This window comes from Salvelinus namaycush, chromosome 18 (genome assembly GCF_016432855.1).
Source record: "Salvelinus namaycush isolate Seneca chromosome 18, SaNama_1.0, whole genome shotgun sequence".
NCBI lineage: Eukaryota > Metazoa > Chordata > Actinopteri > Salmoniformes > Salmonidae > Salvelinus > Salvelinus namaycush.
The window spans coordinates 22,954,930-22,980,937 of NC_052324.1; the positions used below are offsets into that span (position 1 = coordinate 22,954,930).

Here is a 26,008-nt window from a genome sequence, read left to right on the forward strand (position 1 = left end):
AATCACAAGCTCCCGATTGGTGGGGGTCACACAACCAGGCGCAAACCGGGATGTGTAGTTCTAATCGTTTAGAGAACATCTCAGCAGCAGAATAAAAATACAGGCCTATTAGGAAAACAATGACAAATAAAATACAGCAAAAATATTGTATACATAAGTTAGGTCTGGATAACGTTGGTATAAGCTATGTAAACAGAAACAAATTGGGCCAGCCCATATGGCCTAATGTCAAACATCATGTCCTAAATATATGGTGAAAATATAAATTCCTGTTTAGATATTCTCTTAATTGAAAAAAAATATTCTCTGAAATAATCAATGTGGAACGATCATGATATGATAGATAGCCCAGCCCATGTATTATGGCATGAAAGGTTAAGAGGACATAATGGCCCAGGAGGCCTTGACTGCACTCAGCAGATTTAGTAAACCTGACAGATAATAAAACATAGGCTACTGTACCTCAACATAGAAATGTGAGAAAGGCACTAGTGTGCAGGCTATATATATATCAATAGTGTGTAGGCTATATATTTCATAGTGTAGTCTTATATAATGTATAACTTACTATAATAGCCTACACTAGCCTGTGTGCAAATTGTGAGGCATACAGTGAGTTCAATGTCTATGTACTTTGGTTTGACCATATGTGCCATTTTATAGCACCTGCCCACTCTTCAAACCAAATCAAATGTTATTTGTCACATGCGCCGAATGCTAACTTTCAAGCCCTCAACCAACAATGCATTTTTAAGAAAAATAAGACTTAAGAAAAATCTTGACTAAATAAACTAGAGTAAAAAATAAAAGAGAAACAATAAAAATAACAATAACGAGGCTATTTACAGGGGGGTAATGCAAATAGTCCAGGTAACCATTTGATTAACTGTTTAGCGGTCTTATGGCTTGGTGTAGAAGCTCTTAAGATGCCTTTTGGACCTACACTTGGCGCTACGGTACCGCTCTTTGATGCATATTAGAATGTAAAATCATACAGTATTTGTTATTATTACTTTATTAATGGTGCAATTTACGTTTGAAGGGAAGCTTCTTTTCAATCAAATGCAGTTAATCAAACCCCGATATGAGTGGGTCTTCCCTTTAAGTGGATTGGTTCCCACTGGGAAAAAATTACTTAATCTATTGGTTCTCAGCCCTGTCAAACAAGCCCATCCTCGCCTGATCTAGTACGTCAACAACAATCATGCTTATGTGAATTGCAGTAACCTTTTCAGAGCAGCAGCAAAAAATGGGCGAAGTTGACCAAAAGGGTACTTACTACAGGACCTTTCTCGAAGGAATACTAGTAATAAACCCATCGTAAATGTGTTTATTATCGTCGCACATCTTCAATCAGCCGACTACTGTGAATGGATTGTACTATTTTGTTATTTTAGATCAGCCTTACGACGCCCAGTCGGCAGCCAAAGCAGGACATTTGACATTCGAGGTAAGTTAAGAAACAAACCTCATCGTCAATCGACTTCCAATTTCAGCTTGTATTAACATGTTTGCTAAGGTCATCCGATATTTTAGATGTTCCGTTGTCAAACTGTGAAAAGACTGCAGACGTTAGCTATTTAGCTAGCTAGTTTAACGGTCTTCATCCAATCTGCACATACTAGTTAGATAGCTAGCCACACTACTAACATGTTGTTGTTTTAACTAGCTAGCTATGGCGTGAGCTTGACAGTGGTTGCGTTGTGGCCAGATTGATAGTTGAGCAAATTGCCCCGTTCAGGCATCTTTCGAGAGTACGTTAGTTAGGTGGTCGATAGCATGGAGAACTCTCTGTACCTTTAGCTAGTCAAGTTACCAGTACCTAATGATTGTTCCTATGACATGTCCTGTTTACGTTCTCATATGACATAGTCATATGTCTAACTTTACCTACTCATAGCTAATAAAATGATCGCCTAGTATTATTAGACCAATTAATCCACTCATGGAAACACAACATTGCTATCAGCAAAGATGATTGGAGATGTGAATTATTCTGCTAGCATACAGTCACTGCTCCTTTCCACCCGCCTCGCTCTGCTTGCTTCGCACTCCCGCTTCTAGTGATTTTTTTGTTGATTTATCTGTGCGGTTTGGCCTTCAGCTGCTCGAAATTTGAGACAAAATATCCACAGGAAAGTATTGTTTCCCCGACTTTTTAGATAGCCGGTAGGTATATGGTTCGGTTCTGCACCAAAGTAAAATGTGTTGCGTTATCTCTCGTCAATAGCTATTAAACCATGCTATGACAATGAAAATGACATTCTGAATCAGGGGAGCAGATGGACAACCATACACACTTGTATCATTTTCATATTATATATATTTTTTGCAGATTGAAATCCGAATAAAAAAACATTTATTGTTCTCCATCCTCCCCTAATTAAGAATATACAATTTTCATTATCATGGCATACTTGTTGTCAGTTCGCCGGCTTTTCTTGCATAGGAGCAGATAAATACTCTCCCTCCGAGCCCTACAGTGGAGGTGTCATAATACCCATAAAACCTAGCGGTCAAACAGTGAAATGGTTCCTATCGTTTTTCCACAGGGAATTTTAGAAACACTTAAATTAAGGGCTGTGTTTCTTGTAGGCTTACCCTGTCGTGACGTTTTTATAATCTTGTAAATCTCTCTCGGACCAGGTGACTTTTATTAATATATTCAGCTCTATTTACTCTCAGATTCGAAAATGCAAATTAGCACGAAAATAGACATCATGCAAGACTACAAATCCCTGCAAGCTCCTGCATGTAATTTCCAGCTGACACCTTTGCTAACAGGTGAACTGCACAAGACAGTTCACAGAATTATCAATTTAAAGACATTTTGCCAATTAATTAATTACTAGATTTAGCTAACATTAGATATAAGATATCATGACATTTGTAGTTCTTTATGATAGCCACATTAGCAGCTAATTAGCATTTCATTTTGGGGGGGGGGTAAATACACATTAGTATATTGATAAGCGTCACATTGTCCTAGAGAGATTTACACGGATATCAAAACGTTATGCTAGGGTAAGCCTACACAAAACACAGCCCTTATATGAAGTGTTTCTAAAATCACCTATGGGAAAAATCCATGGTGAAAAAACAATTGGAACCATTTCCTTGTTTGACCGCAAGGTTTTATGGGTATGACTCATACTGTGGTACTTGTCGTGCAGTTAAAGATCCAGGGGATAGCATACAGGGACGGAGTTTCCATTGACACACTTAACAGCAGGTACCAGCATAGGGAAAGGGGGATACCTAGTCAGTTGTACAACTGAATGCCTTCAACTGAAAAGTGACTTCCGCTTAGGCCTACATGCACTCAAATAAAACTTGGAGCCAGCCAAGAAATTGATGTCAATTTCGGGATGTGAAACGTGGAACAAATGGACAATTAGTCTACAGAATGACTACAGCTTTCGCTTATTTTCTTCTCTAAAGATTATTTAGAATTCAAATTCTTCTCCTTTTTTCGCCGCAATGAAGTAATTCAAGGATGTGTACGCCACCATCTTGATGCATGTCATGATGACACTTACCTGTCTCGATCAATGTGAGAAGATTTGTAATAGACAAGATAGTGGCGTACACAATGTTGGATTACATAATGGAGCAAAACATTTATTTTATTTAATAATGGAGCATTTTCTAAATTCAAACGAGCTCCCTGAAACTAGACATTGGTATTAGTTGTCTTCCAAGTCGGGAATTGAAGTATTGGTCAAATGGTCTGTGCTACGCCAAGACATTTAGGGTTGTGCCGATATATGATTCATTCGGATATCGTGATATTTGACATTGACGAGATATTGTGAAGTGCAAGAGGATATATTGTGATGTTCAAGACTATACTCTATTTGAACTTTACAAATCAACTGCAGTTTTATCATTTAGGCTGTATCAATATGTTGAAAATGACATCTAAATGAATTAACTAAGCCTTGTAAAAATGTTTTGACATCCTAAGTGTCAGGTTTTGGCCAAGACTGTTCGGGTTTTGGTCACTAGATGTCCCCATTGCACCTTTTTTGTACCTTTTTGTTTTTCTTGCTCTATTATTGTTTGCACCTGTAGGTCATTCCCTTGTTAGTATTTAAACCCTGTGTGTTCCTCAGTTCCTTGCTCAGTGTTTGTAAGTTAGCACCCAGCCCCAGCCCTAGCCTTGTTTTATACAGATATTTCTCTTGTTGGATTTTCCAGAGGTTCTCTGGTTTAGTTCTTGTGTATTATTTGAGTAGTCTTTTGAGGTTTGTTTTTCCCTGCTGTTTTTTACCACTTTGTGGAGTTTCTTTTGTATTTTGGAGGATTTCCATTTTGTGCCTCTTGGCTTTATTTTTGGACATTGTGGATTTAGTTTCTTTGCCTGAAGATTTTGTTCTTTAATTAAACCACCATCTCTAGTACTGCTGTGTCTGCCTCATCTTCTGGGTTCTGACGATTATTAGTGACTGTTTCTCGCACCGGGTCCTGACACTAAGATTATTTAATGAGAATGTGATTAGAGTATCGTAAATAAGCACAAAAATTGCACAGTTTGGAATTATCTAGTCATTATCGGCGCAAAACGATTATATCGGATATCGCAGTATTTCGACTAGCATATCGTAGAAGAGGACTCCCCAAATTTCGCCCAACCCTTATGACATTAGCCCGTTACAATCTGCTAGCTAGCCTACACAGTCTTTGAGTCATCGGCCTATCAACACGTATATACTTATCATGCTAAATGTGACAAATGGAAACATTTTCTTAAAGTTTAAACAGAATTTTTTTTCTGTTTAGACGATAAGAAACAAATCATAAAATTTAATGTGAATTCACAAGGCAAAAGGGTCCTGCATATAACCGCTAAGGGGCAATGCAGTTCCATCTACTGCAGTCATGGCTACTCCTTCCCTCCATCCCCGAGTCTCACTGTCAGATTTGGAAAGAGATGTAGTGGTGGAGCGTCCTCGACTCCTTACATGTCGACTCCTGGTGTCAACTCCCATTCTGAGTGTCAATATTTGATTCAGCTAGGAATCAACACCTAAGAATCAGTCTTTTTGGAACGGAGGAGACTGATTCGTTGCAGTACTTCTGAGAACCCAAACACTTGCATATTTCATAGCGAGAGGGGAGGGGCATAGTATAGGCAGGTTTTCCACCAGACAGTCAGAACCATTCACTAGGCCTATCTATCGGTAATCAAAAGCTGTATCTCGCAATGGAATGCTGTATCTTGCAATTTCTTGGTTTGGATGTGTCCACAACTTCGGTAAAGCAGGGCCTAACAACAGTGAATAGGCTAGGATATTCCACATACAACAGACTGAAGAATGAACACACATTCACATTAACGAAGAGAAAGAGCAGACGAGCCAGCGTGAGGGAGGAAGGAAGGAAGGGAGAGAGAGAGAGAGAGAGAGAGAGAGAGGAGGGGGCAGGCAGAAAGAACCATGTGCATATGTCTTGGTAATCTGTATCTCGCATATTCACCAAAGTAGCCTGAAGTTTGCCTCTTTCTCCCTGGTTTTATTTAAATTATACAACTTTCCCAAGGCCTTTTTATAGCCTATCATAGTCTATAGCACGTCAAATAAATAATGTTTTGTGATAACTGCACTGTGATTTAAACATTTTCGGTTAGTGATTTCTTTCTAAACGTTAACGATCCCAATGTTGTTTTAACGTTTAAATGTCACACCCCTACTAAATACATTACAAAGACATGGGGTTCAAAATTAAATAGTTTCACATTATACATCCATCATTCCTAGAAAATTGTAAAGTAACATTATTTATTAATTTCACTGATCTTGTTGTTCACCCTTTCAGGAGACCTCGATTTGCCTGTGCAATGGCAGTGTTCAGTCCACAGGTGCTTCTGGCAGTAACAAGATCAAGGTAGGAGACCAGGTCACCTGCTCTACATTAGAAACCATTTAGACCTGCACTAACCTCTACTACACAGACAGTGGGGCCACTGTCCGTGTCCACAAGATCCCTGGGTGCTAAATCAGTTGATTAACACTCAGGAGGTCTTTTGGAAGAGTTGAATATGTAAACAAGCTAACTGTAAATACAGCAGGTGGTCATTGGTCTTGTCTACTTTACAGCAGTGTGTATGACTGACTGCTGTAGTGAAAGTAAGGATACTTCACATATGACCAGGCAGTCACTGACATACAGGTGTATCTGTGTTCTGTCTCCAGGGGATCTTACCTGCTGTCTAAAAGGCACAGCTGCTGTCCCCTCCCCTACACTGCTTACGTCCACCACCACCTGGACCCCGCCAGCCGCCTGTCACCCCTAACCTCCCTCAGGCACTCCAGGTCTGGCTACCCTCAGTGCGTTCGACTCCATGGCGCCAGACCCCACCACACCACCCTGCTGGCCAGATCTCTGCACAGCTCCTGTGTCTGGCTGCAGGGCACCAAGCAGGACACCAAAGCCCCCGCCACCCAAGCCCAGGATGACCCCCCAGGGACCCCCAAGAATGGCCCCTCTGTCCCCGCACCCCAACCTCCAGCCCCTGCTCCCCCCGCTGCCGTCACTGTAGCGGCTGCAGCTGCCCCTACGGTCCAGGTAGTGAGGAAGTCTATTGGCCAGAGGGTAGTGGATGAGCTGAAGCACTACTACAATGGTTTCAGGCTGCTGGGAATCGATACCAAGATCGCAGGGAGGATGGTGTGGAGACTTCTGCACGGACAACTGCTCTCACGCAGGGAGAGGAGACGGGTAAGGCCAGGGGAGTGATACAAATAAACCAATGTTTCATCTAGCTGCTCCATCTCAGTCGTTAGCCACCATGGCCCATAACGTCCCACCAATGGACAGCTTAGCTGACAATATCACAAAAACTTTGTGTTTGCCTCAAAGGGGCAGAAGGCCATGTGTTGTAATGGTTCTGGGTGACCAGGTAGCTAGCAACAATGACAAGAAACTGTCATGTTGTGAATCATGTGTCTTGTTTCAGCATGGTTAATCTTGTTGATACCATGTCTTGTTTTGAGGTGTTTTGACTGATGTCAAATTTGCTAGCTAGCTAACCAACATCTGTAATGTTGTATTTGAGAGTACTCATTGTGCAACTTCATTTATGTTTTCAATAAACATTGGAGACGAAATATAGTTTACATGTTATAAGCAATCTAAGCCAACCCCACCTGTTTTGCCTTATAGTTGCGTACGCGTCGGTTTTGTTGCTGAACAACCAATCCGTCTATTGGTTCCACCGATCTGACCAACACTGGACGAGACTAGAGCTTGGACTTAATGAGGATGATCAGCATGTAAACATTGATTGAAAGTGCTGAGCTGTATTTGACCTGTATGTGACTATGTTTTAGGTTGACTCTAAACTGTCTCCTGCATATTGCCCTCACGGCAGCCAGCATGTGTATAGTAGGTCAGACTGTCATTGTTGTGACCATGCAGGAAGTGTAGGCTGAACTCTCCCTGTGTTTAACATGTTCCTGAAGGAGTAAATAAAAGGCTTGGGCGATATACAGTGTATTTAGAAGTACCGGACATATGATTTTAAATACCGAAGAAGAAAAAAACGTTTGTTTTGTTAGTTTTTTGGGGGTCTGGGTGTGAGTGCTACACCACTGCTTATAACTATAAGAAATCTAAGATATGTCAAATATGTTATACCCAGCTCAGGGCTCCAGCTATGCATTTGGTTTACTAACTTGCTAGCTAAGTGGCTAGATGTCAAGATCAAGCTTCTTGGTTCCAGCAGAGACATTGAATCCCCTCCTGGATCAAGATCTCTTGTCCCCCCCCCCACACAAAAAATGTAAAACGCGCCCCTTATGGGCACTTCCGGTAATACCATATTCCCCGGTATGGTACAGAGATGGTATGAAAATCAGGATACTGCCAAACCCTAGTAAATAACAGGGTGAATCATAATTTTATGCCTGAGGGCAGGGTGAGAGAACCTTGGATGCGTCCCAAATGGCACCCTATTCCCTATGTAGTGCACTTGTTTTGACTAGGGCCTCATAGACTTCTGTTCAAAAGTAGTGCACTATATAATGAATTGGGTCCCATTTGAGATGGGGATTTGATATGCATAACGTGGTGACACAGCTCCATCTTGGGGAATCCAATTCAGAGGGTGTCCTGTTTCTAACAGTGACTGCAGTTGGTTGAAGGGTTCACGGTCTAGACGAGCAGCACTTTCTCTGCTAACTACCATGTTGACGCTCAACGCTCCATGACAATAATAACATGATAAGAATTCCCATTAGAATACTAAATCTATGGCTTTGAAATGGGGTGCCTTTCGTAAATTCGCTCTTGCTATCCTTCGATTTCAGAGCACTCTCGTCTGAGTGTGCAAGAGTTTAGAATATTTGAGGAATTTACGAACGCTCAACACCCGTTCGAATATGGCAGGTGTAAACAAATGTTGTCAAAAAAGCGTAATTAAATTATTGCCAGCAGCACAGTTACAGTCACCAACGCTCTAGATAACATGGAAACAGCCTAACCAGCTCTGCCAGAGTGAGTAAAATGGTCAGAGTGAGCTGTTCTCTCATTTGTGTCTGGAAGTAGCTAGCAAGCTAACCAACGTTAGCCAGTTAACTTGGGTGCTTCATTGCTGTTGTGAGGTCAGAACGCACGGATCAACCCTACTCCTCGGCCAGAGCGTCCAGTGTGAGCTCTGAACGCTCAGAGAGCGAAATGCTCTGAATTTACAAACGGACAATCTGATAACGCTCTGAATTTACGAACACCCAAAGGGCACTCTGAGCGCACTGGCACTCCAGATTGAGTTTACGAACACACCCATGGTCTTACTGTACATCCTACAGTTACCAAAGAAAGCTTTGGCATACTGTAGTCTCGTGATTCTCATAGATCTGTCTTATGTAACATGTGCCTTTCAGTTAATTGGAGGGCAGGATTTACAGCAATGTAGTACTTTAGGAGTACCAGGAACCGGAGAATCATGAAACAATGATCAGCTGATCACCTCAATCTCTGGGAGGTGTTCAGCGGTCAGGCACGTAACAGGGAAAGGTGTTACCCGTTAAACTTGTTAAACCAGTAACAATGCTGCTCATTTTTGCTTTCAGTTTGAACATTTTGCTTTCAGTTTTCTCTCGTTGTGCCTATTGAACGCAACCAAAGGAGTCCACCACATGCTGTGAGGTATTCTAGTTGAAGCCTCAGACAATTTTAGAAGCCCTCCTGTTGGCCATAGTGACAAAAGCTAATTTCCTGAATTTCTACACATTTGGCCATGTGGTGAAGATAACATTTTGCAGTTTTAAAGCACATTTCCTGCAATTATACACATTTTGCCATGGCTTATGCTATCTGAGTGACTCAAACATTATAACAAAATCAATGGGGGCCCAATAACATGGCAAAAAAACTCCTGAATGCAGCATCTTTGGAATTTTAGATTGTTTGTCCTGAAAGAGGATCTTATAAAAAATATATATTTAGGTACATTTTTCTACCTACGGACATAGGTGGCCCGCCCAATACTTTTCAATGCAGAGAAAAAAGTCCTCTGACTTCAGCCTCCAGGTTCATCAGTAAGGCTGATTTAGAAGGATGTATTGACCCTATTACCTCAATGATACAGGATAGGCACACCAACAGAATTTGTTCTTAACTGACTTGCCTAGTTAAATAAAGGTTAAATAAACAGCCCGCCGTGTCACCCATGCTCTGTGAATGCCATGGTAGAGCTTTTCTCGGCACCGGTCTATTTTAGAAAGACTCATAGTCCTGGTAGTTTGCCAGAGACTGAGGGACATAATCCTAACATATTGTTGCCCATGGTGGGTCAAGGTGGAATACTTCTTGTCTAATGGCTTAATATGTGACCACAGACATTCGTTTTGGTGACTTGGGAGGTCAAAAGGTCAAAGAACATTTTTGCGAAAAAGTTTTGTTGGTCATATTTAAAAATGTTTTTGTCAGTCACATTTCTAAATGTTTGGGATCCACTCTGTACATAGGTGTTGTGCACTGCAAAACTCACATTGCATCACTGCATCTTCTATAATGCCAATAAACCATATGGCAATGTTTGGCTTCCAACCCCTGTTATTCTCTCTCTCTGTCTCTCTCTCTCTCTCTCTCTCTGCCGCTCTCTTGTTCTCTCTCTCGCGCTGGCTCCTCTATCTGTCTCGCTGTCCTCTCTCTCTCTCACTCTGTCGCTCTCTCTCTCTACTCTTGTTCTCGCTCTGGCTCCTCTCTCTGGCTCGCTCTCTCTCTCGCTCCTCTCTCTGTCTCTCGCTGTGTCTCTCGCTCTCTTCTCTCGCTCTCTCGCTTTCCTCTCTCGCTCTACTCTCTCTCTCTCTCTCTCTCTCCTTTCTGTCTCTCACTCCCTATCTCTTCTCTTTCTCCTCTCCTTTGATGTTGTTACTTATCGTTGTCAGACATGTTACTGTTTGGTTTGCTAAGTGTTATCTGTGTTTCTCCAGCTGATGAGGACGTGTGCTGACCTGTTCCGCCTGCTACCCTTCATGGTCTTTATCATTGTCCCCTTCATGGAGTTCCTGCTTCCCGTCTTCCTCAAGCTCTTCCCTGAGATGCTGCCCTCCACCTTCGAGACAGAGACCAAGAAGGCACGTTTTTCACGCTGTTACAATGTTAATGACCCTGTTGTATGCTGCTTATCAATGGTCTAAACTTGCTTCCTTGTTTCCTCTTCTTCATCTGGACTGATCTGAAGTCATGATATTTTAGGTGAAAATGGCTGTTTTCCTGTTCTTCCATATCAATGCAGATGAAAGGAGACAAAAGTACACTATTGAGATACATCCCAGTAGGAATATCCTTCCACAGACCTGTAGGCCAGTAGAATAAGCAGGGGTGTGTCCCAATAATCTCTCCTTTCTCCCGACGTGTGCACTTGTTCACCTCCCTTCATAGATTTGACAGTGCATTACTGTTCTAAGAAACTCTTCAGCCCATGCCTATACCAATCCAATGTTTTTACATTTGTCAGGAATAGTGAACGAGTGCACACTTCAGGAAGAGAGAGAGATTATTGGGATATACCCCAGGTCTTTGTGTGGGATTAGCCCCAGTAGGCCTGACCTGTCGGGTCTAATGGTCCCTGTCTGCTCATGGCTGAATGACTCTCAGATATGTCCTCCTGCTCCTGTACAACAGTGGTGCCTGGCCTGGCCTCTCACATCATGGCTGTTGGGATACCAACAGGAAGCAGTGGTAAAGACCACCATTAGCCAACTGGTGCATTTTGAAGTGGGAATGTTTTCAATTATGAACAGGGTGGTTTGAGCCCTGAATGCTGATTGGATGACAGCCGTGGTATATCAGACCGTATACCATGACAAAACATTTATTTTTACTGCTCTAATTACATTGGTAACCAGTTTATAATAGCAATAAGGTACCTCGGGGGTTTGTGGTATATGGCCAATATACCACACCCCCATGCCTTATTGCTTAAATATACCCTTTTAAACATTACCTTTCAACTTGATTAAATGCGATTGAGGCTCCTTTTTAGAACATTCTAAACCAATTGCTATTAGCTGATGTTAGATTATGCATAAGGACCATTTGAGAAATAACTCTTTATAATAATATAATAATCTCTTTCTCCTATCCTTCTCTCCCTCTCTGTTTCTCCCTTTTCTTTCTCTTTAGGTGGAGAAGCAGAAAAAGGGTCTTGCTGCTAAGCTGGAGCTGGCTAAGTTCCTCCAGGAGACCATAGCAGAGATGGCCAAGAGGAACAAGACCAAGGCTTTGACCGAGGACGAGACGCAGCGCTTCTCCACCTACGTACAGAAGGTAATTTAGCCAGGGGGCAAAGGTCACTCATCCAAAGCTCTGATTCATGATTTAATGAGTGTTTCAAATGTTCATCCCGTTGTGTTCGGTAGCCCTTGTCAAAAGGTCTTAAGGCCTGATAACGCTCAAGATGTGATTATACGTCCTAAGCCTGTCTGCATGACTAGAGTCCCAAGACTGCTCTAACTAACCCCTGTCCTCCCTCTGTCATCTCCAGGTTCGTCACACAGGGGAGCAGCCCACCACTAAGGACATTGTCAAGTTCTCCAAGCTGTTTGAAGACGAGTTGACGCTGGAGCATCTAGAGCGCCCCCAGCTTGTGGCCCTGTGTAAGCTGCTAGAGCTGCAGCCCATAGGAACCAATAACCTGCTCCGCTTCCAGCTGATGATGCAGCTGAGAAACATCAAAGCAGATGACGAGTTGATAGCCACTGAGGGTGTGCCTGCTATGAGTGTGTCAGAGCTACAGGCAGCATGTCGTAGCAGAGGGATGAGGTCACTGGGTCTGACCACTGACCAGTTACATCAGCAGATGCAACAGGTCAGACACTCAACCGATCTATCTGCAGATCACCTTGTTAAAGATGCATCACTTCAAGCCAGTAAAGGAATCAATCTATTAATTGTATTATAAGAGATGCGTCCCAAATGGCACCCTATTTCTAAGGGAATAGGGTGCCATTTTGGACAACAAACAATTGGCTTCTTCAGTGACCCGTAACCTCTCTCTCTCTGTCTGTTCTAGTGGTTGGACCTGCACTTGAAGGAGAACGTTCCTCCCTCTCTGCTGCTGCTCTCCAGAGCCATGTACCTGACTGACGTCAAACCCATCATACCCGTCATACCCCCTGTACCCAAACTAGAGGTAAGACATCATACCCCCTGTACCCAATTAGAGGTAAGACACCCCCAACCAGCTCAGTTCAGAATGCTGAAAGGTAATCTGATTCTAGGTTTGGGATCAAGGTACATTTCTGCCTTCAGTGAGTCCCATAGAAGCACAGGTTTCCCCGAGAACTAAGGCTTGACCATCAGATCATGGAGACCTGCCCACATTCTCATGACTGTAGTGATGTAGAAATGCAGGTCAGCCATGTGAAGTACTGTACTTGCTGCCAACTCTCTAAGGCTGAGTTTTCACAGCCAGCCCAATTGTGATATTTTTTCCACTAATTGGTCTTTTGAACTATCACATCAGCTCTTTTCACCACAGCTCTTTTCACATCAGCTCAAAACTGATCTGATTGGTCAAAAGACTGTGTAAATGCAGCCTATGAGTCTCTATCACCACAACAGTCTCAGGACACTTTGTGGAAGGCACTACCGCTGCTTACACTACTGGCTTTATCATTCCATTTGTGTGTGTGTTTTTGTTTTCAGAGCAGTGTGAGATCATGAGAGAAATGTGTAAGTATGTATGATGATAATGTAACATCGAGTTGTGTTGCAGAAGGCCACTCCTCCCCCAGCTGAGATCCCAGAGGGAACCGCAGCTTCCTCCTCAGACTTACTGGTAGACCCAGCTCTGGTCATCAAAGACAGGCCGGTCAGTACACAGACAGACACACACACACGACAACAAGGTTTCTGTTATGAAAATGTGGCGTTTGACCGGCAGCATTTGAATTTACCGGACCCATATGCATTGGATGTGTAACCTGATTAGGGTGTTTGTTAAGTTCATGTTTTAAGTATCCCTATATTTCTGTTATTACGGGGCTATCACTCAGTCAAGAGTGCGCATGCGCAGGAAGTCTGGTCGTTGATGGACCTAGCCTTGAGTGTAATGGCTACTTGTAGTGTGTTCATATAGTAAACTTTGTTAAACTGGAACCTTGTCGTTGTGTCATTTCGAGTTAACATTGGTAGCAGAGGATGGTTTCTAACTACAATGTGCCACCTCGCTTCGACGAGAAGAGGTCGTACGAAAGTTGGAAAAATGAACTGGGAATCTGGACACGCGTTACTAATCTGGACGCGAAAAAGCAAGCACTTGCGGTGGTATTATCGCTCGAGGGAAGAGCGAGAGATACAGCACTGGAAATATCCGTTGAGGATTTGAACAAGGATGACGGTATGGGAACTTTGATCACAGCACTGGATTCTGTATTTCTTAAAGAAGAGAAAGACCGTGCCTACGAGGCATATTCAAACTTTGACAGTGTTACGAGAGATATTTCGGTTGCAATGACGGACTACATCATTGATTTCGAACAGAGGTACAATAGAATGCCCAAGTACGACATGGTTCTCCCGGATGCAGTGTTAGCTTTCAAGTTGATAGATACTGCCTGTCTAGATGGTAGGGAGAAACAGTTGGCTTTGACTGCTTGTACTGTGCTGACTTTTGCATCTATGAAGTCGGCACTAAAAATAATATTTGGTGAAAAGACGTCTGTCGCGCCAATAACAGATGGAATGCAAGTGAGTGACGCAGCATATTACACCGAGCAGCACAAAAAAGGCGCCAACAAGTCACGTTCTCAAGACAACCAGAAGAGGGCGCCATTTTCCGGCACAAATCCACTGGACAAATATGGAAGGAGATCGAAATGTGCTATTTGTCAAAGCACTTACCATTGGGTTAAAGACTGTCCTCATAAAAATGAACAAGTTAAACTAACAGAGGAAAATGTAAACACAGAGATAGATCAGTGTAACATTACACTGTTTTCAAATGAATCTGCTTCTGATACTGAGATTTTTATAGTTGAATCCTTAGGATCTGCTGTGATTGATACTGCATGTACACGGACAGTGTGTGGTGCAAAATGGCTTGATAGCTATGTCAGTGAACTAAATATGAAAGAAGTACAAAATATGATTGACACACCAAGCAACAGAGCTTTCAAATTTGGAGATGGGATAATTCTCCATTCTACCAAGAGAGTTAAGATACCAGCAAAAATTGGTCAGACTAAGTGTCACATTGAAACAGAGGTGGTCCCTACAGATATCCCCTTACTATTAAGCAAAGCTTCCCTCAAGAAGGCAGAGGCTGTACTAGACATAAAAAATGACAAGGCAGTGATGTATCATAAGGTGAATGCACCAATTTGTAAGTCGCTCTGGATAAGAGCGTCTGCTAAATGACTTAAATGTAAATGTTTAAACAACCACAGTGACTATTGAACTTACTACCCCAGGCCACTATTGTGTAAACATTTTAGACAAAGACATCACACAGTCCATGCAAAAATGAGATTCTGACTGACACAGAGAACATGAGCACTAAAGAAAAACACAAAGTATTGTTAAAGCTTTACAAACAGTTTGGACATGATACAGTTGACAGACTTCTGAAGTTTCTCAGCAGTTCAGGGAATAATGATGATGAGAAGTACGAAACTGGAAACAAAGTGTACTACAAACGAGTTGATTGTCAAAAGTGGAAAGGACCGGGAGTAGTCATTGGTCAAGATGGTGTGGTGATATTTGTGAGGCACGGAGGCATGATTGTCAGGGTGCATCACTCAAGATTGCGGAAAGTAAATGATCAACAAGATAGAGGGGCTGTTGCTGAGAATCAGTCTCCTAATGAAAATGACAAAAAGGACACAGTAACAGACACAAACCTACCAGATGTCGCATCCAATGATATGGACACTAAAACTGACACAGGAAATGGAGCAGAGACCTTCAACCATGCCACAGGTAATACTGTTGAGCGTTCAAATGAGGAAAACATTCAACAGCCACATGTGTTAAGAGAACATGGTTGTTCCAATCTGAAAACTGGACAAACTGTTAAATACATGGACAGAGAAAGTGGTATTCCACATACAGCAACCGTCATTGGACGAGCAGGAAAAGCAAAACACAAGAACTGGTACAACTTGCAGTACTCTGAACCAGCTACACTTTCTGGTACAACAGGGTCAGCTGACCTGTCACTTGTAGATAATATCAGAATTGAACCAATGGAAAATCGAGAAAAACAGAATGACATTCAAAATGATGATGTACTTGAAACAAAGGACGTGTCATTTGACTCAGCTAAGCTAGATGAGCTCAGTAATTGGAGGAAAAATGGAGTGTTTGAGGAAGTCAAAGACATTGGCCAAAAGTGCATCTCAACAAGGTGGGTGTGTACCCTTAAAGAATCCTTAACTGGAATAGTGCCCAAAGCACGTCTAGTGGCTAGAGGTTTTGAGGAGCTGGCTGCTAAAGAACTCCCAGAAGACTCACCGACATGCGCCTCAGTCACTCAGATTGCTGATGTCAGTGATCTGCCAGAAAAAATGGAAAATTAATTCCATAGACATAAAATCTGGATTTTTGGGAACAGAGCTGTCAAGGGACATTCACATCCGACCTCCGCCCGAAGCTAAAAGCGAAGGAACACTGTGGAAACTAAAAAAAGTGTGTGTATGGACTGGCAGATGGATCACTCTACTGGTACAACAAAGTCAAGGCAACAATGCTGAATACAGGTGGAAAAATGTCACAAGTGGATCCTGCAGTCTTCTATTGGCTTGATCAAGACTGCAATGTGACTGGAGTACTTGCCTGTCATGTTGATGACTTTATCTGGGGTGGCTCCCAGACCTTTGCTTCAACTGTGATTCCACACCTCAAAGCTGTTTTCTAGGTTGGCCGTGAGGAGCATGATCATTTTTGTTATGTTGGCATAGAGTTTATTACAGTTGAAGGAAAAATACTGATGCAACAGGAGAGCTATATCAAGAATCTTCAACCCATCCACATGGATTCTTCAAGAGCCGTACAAAGGAATTCCCCTCTGTGGAATTGAAGCTGGTCAATTGAGGTCAAAGATAGGACAAATTTTATGGGCTGCGAGACAGAGTAGACCTGGTTTGATGGTTGCAACTTGGCATCTAACACAAAACACGCCACTGTACAAACCATTCATGAGGTAAACAAAGTTGTTCGTAAACTGAAATCACAACAAGTGAAGTTTCAGCATGTTGGAGTTTCAGCATGTTGGAAAAGATGACTCTTTGAAACTAGTTGTCTTCAGTGATGCTTCGCTAGGTTAACACTGGTGGGACAAAACGGCACTTCCTACCTGTAGTTTGTGTCACTGACAACTACTCATTAGTTGATGCTGTGAAGTCAACCAAGTCTGTCACAGAGAGAAGACTTTGAGATTAGCAGCATCAAGGAACTTATTCAAGCACAGAGAATCCAGCGGATTCTGTGGTCGACCACAAAGGAACAGCTTGCTGACTGTCTGACTAAAAAAGGAGCATCCGGTCTTGTGCTCCTACTCAGTAATGGAAAGTGGCAGCTTGAGTAATACAAATAAAAACTGTCACACAACCCATTTGTAATGGGGATCTTGAATAATACTTGGACATTTAATTATGTTGTTGATGTTTTATTTGTCTTTAAAGAAAAGGGGGAGATTGTTAAGTTCATGTTTTAAGTATCCCTATATTTCTGTTATTACGGGGCGCATGCGCAGGAAGTCTGGTCGTTGATGGACCTAGCCTTGAGTGTAATGGCTACTTGTAGTGTGTTCATATAGTAAACTTTGTTAAACTGGAACCTTGTCGTTGTGTCATTTCGAGTTAACAGTGTTCACCCACAGTGCTCAGAATGACTGAATTCAGATTTAGATTATGGTAATTCATTTTAACAGAACGGTGTGCGGTTCCTTCTTACCGAATTCCAATGCCCACATTTACTTCTCCCCAGCCAACAAGATGAGTAATGAACAGGAAAATCACTAGCCTATGTCAATCTACGATTCCCCCATAGTAGAAAAGTTGACCTATTCTATTGGTCAGCTTGTCGAGAAAGAAATAGCCCAAACAGACTCTTGGACAGTTGTGGGACAATAGATCCCAAATTCATACAACCAGTAGGCCTAGGCTACATTAAAGTTTATATAAAACGATTGCTTCTCAATATGGTCTGATTTTGGCTAGGCTACACAGTAAAGGGTATAAAACATGAGCACTTTTTTTATGGACGGGAAATGGAATGCAACACATGATTGGATCATCACTCACGTTTCATCAAAACACAAAGTGCTTTCATTAGATAACAAAAGCCAAAGATAGAAGGCATACAATTTTCCCACAAATCATGAGCCCCAATCATGAGCTTGGTAGCACTGGTCAAAGACAGACCGGTCAGGAATCTTCTCCAGGATGAAGCAGTATACAGTGTCCTCATGTCTGGTGTGTTTCTGTTCCTCCAGGCAGAGGAGTTGAGAGACAAGGCTGCCATCATCTCAGACAAACCTCCTACCCCTGCCCAGGTCATCCAGGTCAGTCACCTTTGACCCCCAGTCATATACCCACAGGGATTAGTTACCAGATGGAATGGCAGAAAGTGCAGTGCTTTTCTAGCATGGCCAGATAGTGATGACCGTGAGGATAAACCAGTGCGTGTTTGTTTCCAAGTTTGTGGCTGTAATCCCATTAAGCCCAATACGGTCTCATCTTTCTCACGACATCCTAGTCTCTCTCTCACACACACACACACACACACTTGCTCTACGGGAACAAACAAATTAACTATACGACAATTAACCATTTAGTAGTTAAATTACAGTATGCCCATAACAACAGGTTCCTAAAATATCAAGTCAATAAACACCATGCACTGATGTATGTAAATAAGCTATTTAAAAGTATGTTTATTTCATTTGTTAAAGTCCATGTCACCATAATTCAATGAATGCCATTGGTCTCTTTTTCATTGTTTGTTCCTAGAATAACCATTGTCCTCTGACCTGTAGGCTAAAGGAGCAGAGGCGTCCCAGAAGAGCAAGATGAGCGCCAACGGAGTGTGAGGAGGAGCTAACAGTGAGCAGGACTGCAGGGGCTTGACCACACCACAACCCCGTGTCCTCATGGGTTGGGGGGGCTAGACAACAAGCTAATCGACAACCTAAGGGATCAGTCAACCCAACCACCCATCTACCCTCCTTAACGCCGCCTCCTCCTGAGTCTAAGATCCCTTTATAGCCAATGGGATCGGTGTCTGATGGAGAGAGGGGTCATAAGATCATCACATGAGATGTTAATGCCGTCAGACCAGACGACGTTTGGCAAAGATAGCACTTTTGCTCTCTTTAATTCTGTCCATGGATCAGAGCCCTATCCTCTCTGGCTACACCTGGATTGAGGTCGCTGGCAGGCGTTTCAAACGGGACACACACCTCTGCTCTGTCTGTTCATTCTCTGGGTCTTCTCACCTGCATCTATTTGGTTTCAAGTTCATGCACTCCATCCATTGGGTTTCACACTCAAACTCAGCAGGACAATGTAATGTAACGAAAACTCTGAAAAGACCCTGGATTAGGATAATTGTTTTGTTTTGGGATCACAGTAACCCAGTGATGTAACAAATATTATTATTATTTTTATGTCCTTGAAGAGTAGACACCGGCTGGTTGGTTGGTCTGGTGTAACTTTAGTCTGTTTCACTTCAGGTTGTATTTAGACTCATTCATTAGGCGCTGAAGCTGATTCCTCTTGACTAGATACACCTCAAAGACGAAAGCAGTGGGTGGCCGCGGTGTGTTAAAGGTGTCCACATGCCTCCCAGACTAAACAGTTCGGTAGAGTATGTGCATATATTATGCTGACATTTTGTTACGCTTTTGTTCGTTTTGATCAAGCTGAAGTTCGGAGCCGAAGTCTACACCCCTTCATCGGTGATTGTTCAACAGTAGGGATTCTCCGATAAAGTCTTTGTTGTCATTCAACTAGAGACGAATGGTCTTCATGACATTTTTATCATAAAGAAATACTGCGCCTTTTTCATCTTAGTTAGATGTAAAATTGCGCAACTAAGATCTCTTGGGCAAAAACGTCAATTTATGACAGGTTTCTTGAGTTATCTTAGATGAATTCTGACTTTTGAGGCAGTGTACAGTCATTTTGAGACTGGCTACGGCGTTTGATGCTTTTTTCTTGTTTTTCAAACAAGTGTATTTTAAGGGAGTATGCAAGCACACTCGTTGGGTTAGGCGCCAGCCGAGCTGAAGCATGCTGACGCCTTTAGGGGTCACCACCTTGGTGTTGACAAACGGTGGGGATTCAACATGTAGAGTTGTTGTGAAGTGAACAGAAAATGAAGGCCGACATTTTAGTCAGAGGTGATAGGACGGCCACCCGCTGCTTTGAAAAGGTGTGTTTTGTCTCTTGAGTTGGCTGAATCACCTCCAGATCAGACTAACAAAAACCACCACCTCTTTCTCTTGTATATTTGTAAATACCCTGTACAATGTTCATTGTCTGGTAGAAAAGGTACAACTGTTCTGTCCAGTTGGTTTGCCACTCCCTCAAGCTCTCTCAAAACTAAAGAGTTCTATGAACTTTTGCCCTCCTAATATTTTATTTTTTGTTTGTTGAATATTTCAATCTTAAGACTGGGCAACACTTCACTTTAACTTGCCTTTATGCCATGAAGTTACTCTCTAACTACCCTGGAAACCAGACTGTAATTGTTCAGATGTAAATGGTAATTGCAGATAAGGTACAAAACACTAATGTCTAAAGTAAGGACATTTTACAAATTATGTCCAGGTAGTTACAGTGTAGTTGCATTTAATTACACCAGAAAATGTAACACGTGGTATCTATGCAATTTATTGTGAAGTGTCACCCTATGACTGAATGAAGTGGCATTGTGTAGTTGATTGCAGCTGTAAATAGTACATGAACACTGATTATTTTTGATTGTAAGAGTGCGAGAGAGTTCACTCATTAACACAGAAGAGGCTGTAGTAGCGCCTAATTAAGCAATAAGGCCCGAGGAGGTGTGGTGTATATGGCCAATATACCAAGGGCTTTTCTTATGCATGACGCAACGCACAGCCCTTTGCCGTGGTATATTGGCCATATATCACAAACCCCCAAGGAACCTTATTGCTATTAACTGGTTACCAATGTATTTGGAGCAGTAAAAATAAATATTTTATCATACCCGTGGTATACGGTGTGATATACCACGGCTTTCAGCCAAACAGCATTCAAGGCTCAACCACACAGTTTAAAACTTGATTATAAACACAACCACCAATCTGTGGACAATTAGCTTTTCTATTGAAATATACAGTGTATATATTGTGTTAATGCTATGACAGTACTACCGTTTATTTACACATAAAAAATAAAAAGATAATACTTGACTGCTATTGGATATGATCCATACCCACTGTTCCAACAAAACTAATGAAATATCTACAGAGAAATCTCAAATAATGAATTTGAGTGAAACCACATGAAAATGCAGGATTTGCGAACTGTTAAAGGATTGCACTAGTGTTACATTTTATTTTAGATTCTCAAAGAGCTTGAAAGATGGCCCCTATTTCATGCTGAAATGCCTAGTACATATCCTGCTTACATTTAGAGTTAATACAACCATGTGAACAAGAAGGTATTTGGAAGGTTTACCATATAAACATATGTGTACTCTACTGTATATGCTTTATGCTTCAGTGTGTGAGAGTGTGCGTTTGGTGTTGCCTTAGCATTGAGGAAAACCTTAAGTTAGGGGATTACCTTTTTATGAACCTCTCCCACAACTCACCAACCAAATTACATTGTTTCATCATAGTGCGTCTTCCCTATCTCCGATCTGTATGTGAGTGGATAATCGAAAGCAAGATGTCCAACCTTCTGCTTTGACCAATCCAACCTTCTCAGATCTGTTATTACTTCAAGGGAGTACTATTGGACCTGGGACACTTCTTTCCATCCCAACAGTTTATTTTTTTACTTGGTTTAAGGATTGTTTAGAAAATGAATTTACAGGCAGAAGGTCTGTAACGAGGTGCTTTGTTACCTATGCTCTCTGTGGAGTGTCTCCTCTGCCCCTTCCCCACTGGCTCTTATGGAAGATGTTTACACTGTGTTCCAATTCCCCTGCCTTGATTACTTACCTTGTCTCCTATCCTTCATGTCCATACATGGGTGAAAGAAATCCACTGTATTGCTTACGCTGTTACCTTTTTAGGTCCTTTTGGATCCATGATCATGAAGGAAATTAGATTAGGAAAGGAATTTGGGAGAGAATTAGGACACAGGTAAACACCTGTATGAACCCTCTCACTCACATGCCCAATTCCAAACCCCAACCCCTAGACACTTGTTGGTACAAGCAATATAGTGAAAATCACACCTAGGTGGAGCAGCACCATATTGCTGAGCGGTCGGTGTGTAGGATTAGGATTAGTTTGGTGTGGAGTTGGGTAACATGAACTTACTCCCAAAGGTATTTCTCATTAATGTCACACAGACCTGCGGAGAAAGACAGACATTGTGGTATTTCAGTGTGTTGCTGTTGATCATTTGTGGTGAAATTGAGAGTTGATTTGGTCAGGAGAACTTTAATGGAACAGTAACTTATCCAATCATTTGATGGCAGATATGGTCAATGGTCCTACAGTAAGACATGGGCTTGAATCAACTTAATATAATATATGATACGTATTACTAGAACTAGCCACATAAGTCATCCATTGATATCAATGGGAGATTTGTTTAAAGTGATGGACACATAACTGAGGTTAGGATTCAGCCCTTCAACTGCTTGGACCTACACTGGGGGAATAAGGATGAGTGGAAATGCCCTTTGCAAATGTGTCCACAGGTATTGCACTGTATCATGTATTGATATGACTATTACAGACAGGACAAGACCGTGAGGCTGTGGAGTTTATGCCTTCTGAATGATTGACGTCTGCACCTTTTGTCATAATGGATTCCATAGATAGAGAACATACTCTTCTTCAACTTATTTTCCTTGAAATTCCCTAATTTCTCTTCAAACAAGGCTTCTTTTTTCATAGTTTATTATTTCATTTGGCAGAACTTATTTGTGTTACTAGTATTAGCTAGCCTTGTGCAAACTCTGGACGTTATGACTATGACCTTGCAGGAGAGTGTTTGTGACTGATGGATGTAGATCAGGGATGGCCATCCTGCCTAAAGAGCTACTGGGTATGCAGGCTTTTGATCCAGCCCAGCTCTACCATACCTGATTTAGCTAATCAAGGTTCTGATCAGCCGATGAGTAGAATGAGGTGTGTGTGTAAGAGCAGGAATAGAGCAAAAGCTTGCATAACCAGTAGCTGTCTGGGAAGAGGGTTGGCTACCTCTGAAGTAGAGGTTACCCCTAACCACAGATGTAGAATCACCTATCCCTAACAATAACCATTTGGGTGACGAAAACGTATCTGACCCTGTATCAGTGGTTATGGACAACCTCTACCTCCTCCTTTGGTGGCTTTCCTTGTGTAACAGACATTCTACCTCTCATGTTTACCCTCCTGTCCAATAAGCTCTGTAATGGAGGTCAGATGACACTCAACCATGTACAACATTGCTACATTATTTAACCAGCGTTGAAACAATACATCGTTCTACGGTGTCAAATGTCTGCTTGGGAGATGAAGTTCTGATGAAGTTCAGCATTACATTTATAAAAACCCTTTACACTTGAGTTCTGTTTCTTTATTTTTGGCAACAAACTTTTGCTACTACAGATGTCTGGCACTATGGATATCTGGCCCAGCTACTGACAGGCTAGGAGGTGCTTACATACATAAAGCTTCAGCATCTAAACTCAGCAAAAAAAGAAACGTCCTCTCACTGTCAACTGCGTTTATTTTCAGCAAACTTAACATGTGTAAATATTTGTATGAACATAACAAGATTCAACAACTGAGACATAAACTGAACAAGTTCCCCAGACATGTGACTAACAGAAATGGAATAATGTGTCCCTGAACAAAGAGGGGGTCAAAAGTAACAGTCAGTATCTGGTGTGGCCACCAGCTGCATTAAGTATTGCAGTGCATCTCCTCATGGACTGCACCAGATTTGCTAGTTCTTGCTGTGAGATGTTACCCCACTCTTCCACCAAGGCACCTGCAAGTTCCCAGACATTTCTGGGGGGAATGGCCCTAGCCCTCACCCTCCGATCCAACAGGTCCCAGACGTGCTCAATGGGATTGAGATCCGGGCTCTTCGCTGGCCATGACAGAACACTGACATTCCTGTCTTGCAGGAAATCACGAACAGAACGAGCAGTATGGCTGGTGGCATTATCATGCTGGAGGGTCATGTCAGGATGAGCCTGCAGGAAGGGTACCACATGAGGGAGGAGGATGTCTTCCCTGGAACACACAGCGTTGAGATTGCCTGCAATGACAACAAGCTCAGTCCGATGATGCTGTGACACACCGCCCCAGACCATGACGGTACCTCCACCTCCAAAGCGATCCCGCCCCAGAGTACAGGCCTCGGTGTAACGCTCATTCTTTCGACAATAAACGCTAATCTGACCATCACCCCTGGTGAGACAAAACCGTGACTCGTCAGTGAAGAGCACTTTTTGCCAGTCCTGTCTGGTCCAGAGACGGGTTTGTGCCCTTAGGCGACGTTGTTGCCGGTGATGTCTGGTGAGGACCTGTCTTACAACAGGCCTACAAGCCCTCAGTCCAGCCTCTCTCAGCCTATTGTGGACAGTCTGAGCACTGATGGAGGGATTGTGCGTTCTTGGTGTAATTCGGGCAGTTGTTGTTGCCATCCTGTACCTGTCCCACAAGTGTGATGTTCGGATGTACCGATCCTGTGCAGGTGTTGTTACACGTGGTCTGCCACTGCGAGGACGATCAGCTGTCCATTCTGTCTCCCTGGAGCGCTGTCTTAGGCATCTCACAGTACGGACATTGCAATTTATTGCCCTGGCCACATCTGCAGCCCTCATGCCTCCTTGCAGCATGATGTGTGATGCAGAGTCAGTAGAAAGGTCTCTTTAGTGTCCTAAGTTTTCATAACTGTGACCTTAATTGCCTACCGTCTGTAAGCTGTTAGTGTCTTAACGACCGTTCCACAGGTGCACTTTCATTAATTGTTTATGGTTCAGTGAACAAGCATGGGAAACAGTGTTTAAACCCTTTACAATGAAGATCTGTGAATCTGTGATTTTTACTAATTATCTTTGAAAGACAGGGTCCTGAAAAAGGAATGTTTCTTTTTTTGCCGAGTTTGTGTGAGGGCTAAATGTTAAGGACCCACATGCACAATTTCTCGCATTGATTTTACAATGGTGTAAACTCCCTCCAGACAATTCTTACACCAATCCTATACTTTTAAATCCATGGAAGGCAGTGTGCAAGGAAAAGGGTGGAGAATTGAGACATAGCCCAAGATAGCAAAGTAACATCTGGTTCTAGTTCTATCCTAGTACCGTTCTTTATCAGTAATAGATGAGGGGATATCGTTTTGATACTTAATGGGCACCATTCCAATTTGCTCTCTTCCCCTAGGTCTTACCGTTTTATGCTTGAAGACTTGACATGTCTGGATAGGTAAAATTTGTGTAGTGGTGGAGCTTCCACCATATTGTTTCCACCTTGCAGATCTGCAAACATTAAATAGTTATTGGACTTGGGACCAGATGATGGTATAGCACAATGCCTTTCTGACTAGAAGCAGCAGAGGGCACCATTACCTGTATTTCTAGAGCAATAGGGGCTTTCTGCATTTATAAATGAGACCAGCAGAGAGAGGCATTTGTATTTTGTATTTATTATGGATCTCCAAGGCAGCATCAACTAACTCTTCCTGGGGTCCAGCAAAATTAAGGCAGTTATACAATTTTAAAAACATTACAGTACATTCACTACAGAACTCACAACACACTAAGTGTGTGCCCTCAGGCCCATACTCCACTACCACATATCTACAACACTAAATCCATGTGTACGTGTGTGTATGCATGTCTGTACCTATGTTTGTGTCACTTCATTGAGGCTTAATTACATGAGTCTACTACCTCTACTGTCCCACATAGCACCAGGTTCACTATATAGTGCATTACATGTTCCTGGTCAAAAGTAGTGCACTACATAGGGAATAGGCTGCCATTTGGGATGCAGAATACTTGTCATGCTATGGTGTGTGACACTTCAGAGGATCTATTTTAATTAATGCTTGGGCTACCCAACTGACCCAAGAGCCGTGTCTGGTTTCTAAATTGTTTTGTGATTAGCATAGTATCCTGCTGGAAAACATATGTGTTATGGCTTTACACCCCCTGCTATATTGTGGATAAAGATTTACCTGTCAGAACACAGAGGGTGCTCTTTAATGGAAGCCTCTCCAACATAATCCAGGTAGAATCAGGAATTCTCAGGGCAGCCCCTTACTTTGAGTAAGCCAGTGTGTATGTATGTGGATGACTTAACACTATACACGTCAGCTACAACAGCGATTGAAATGACTGCAGTTAGTTTCAG

General features: G+C 42.3%; 1 protein-coding gene across 1 annotated transcript; it reads left to right on the top strand.

Moving 5' to 3' along the window:
* The first annotated feature begins 1,211 nt into the window (after window positions 1-1,211).
* Window positions 1,212-23,198, top strand: LOC120063246 (LETM1 domain-containing protein LETM2, mitochondrial-like). Its single transcript, XM_039013492.1, has 10 exons — window positions 1,212-1,450; window positions 5,818-5,886; window positions 6,195-6,720; window positions 10,437-10,580; window positions 11,632-11,775; window positions 11,993-12,316; window positions 12,521-12,640; window positions 13,226-13,321; window positions 17,945-18,013; window positions 18,488-23,198. Exons 2-10 carry the CDS (start codon window positions 5,840-5,842, stop codon window positions 18,539-18,541), a joined length of 1,524 nt encoding a protein of 507 aa, XP_038869420.1. The 5' UTR covers window positions 1,212-1,450; window positions 5,818-5,839; the 3' UTR covers window positions 18,542-23,198.
* The last annotated feature ends 2,810 nt before the right edge of the window (window positions 23,199-26,008 follow it).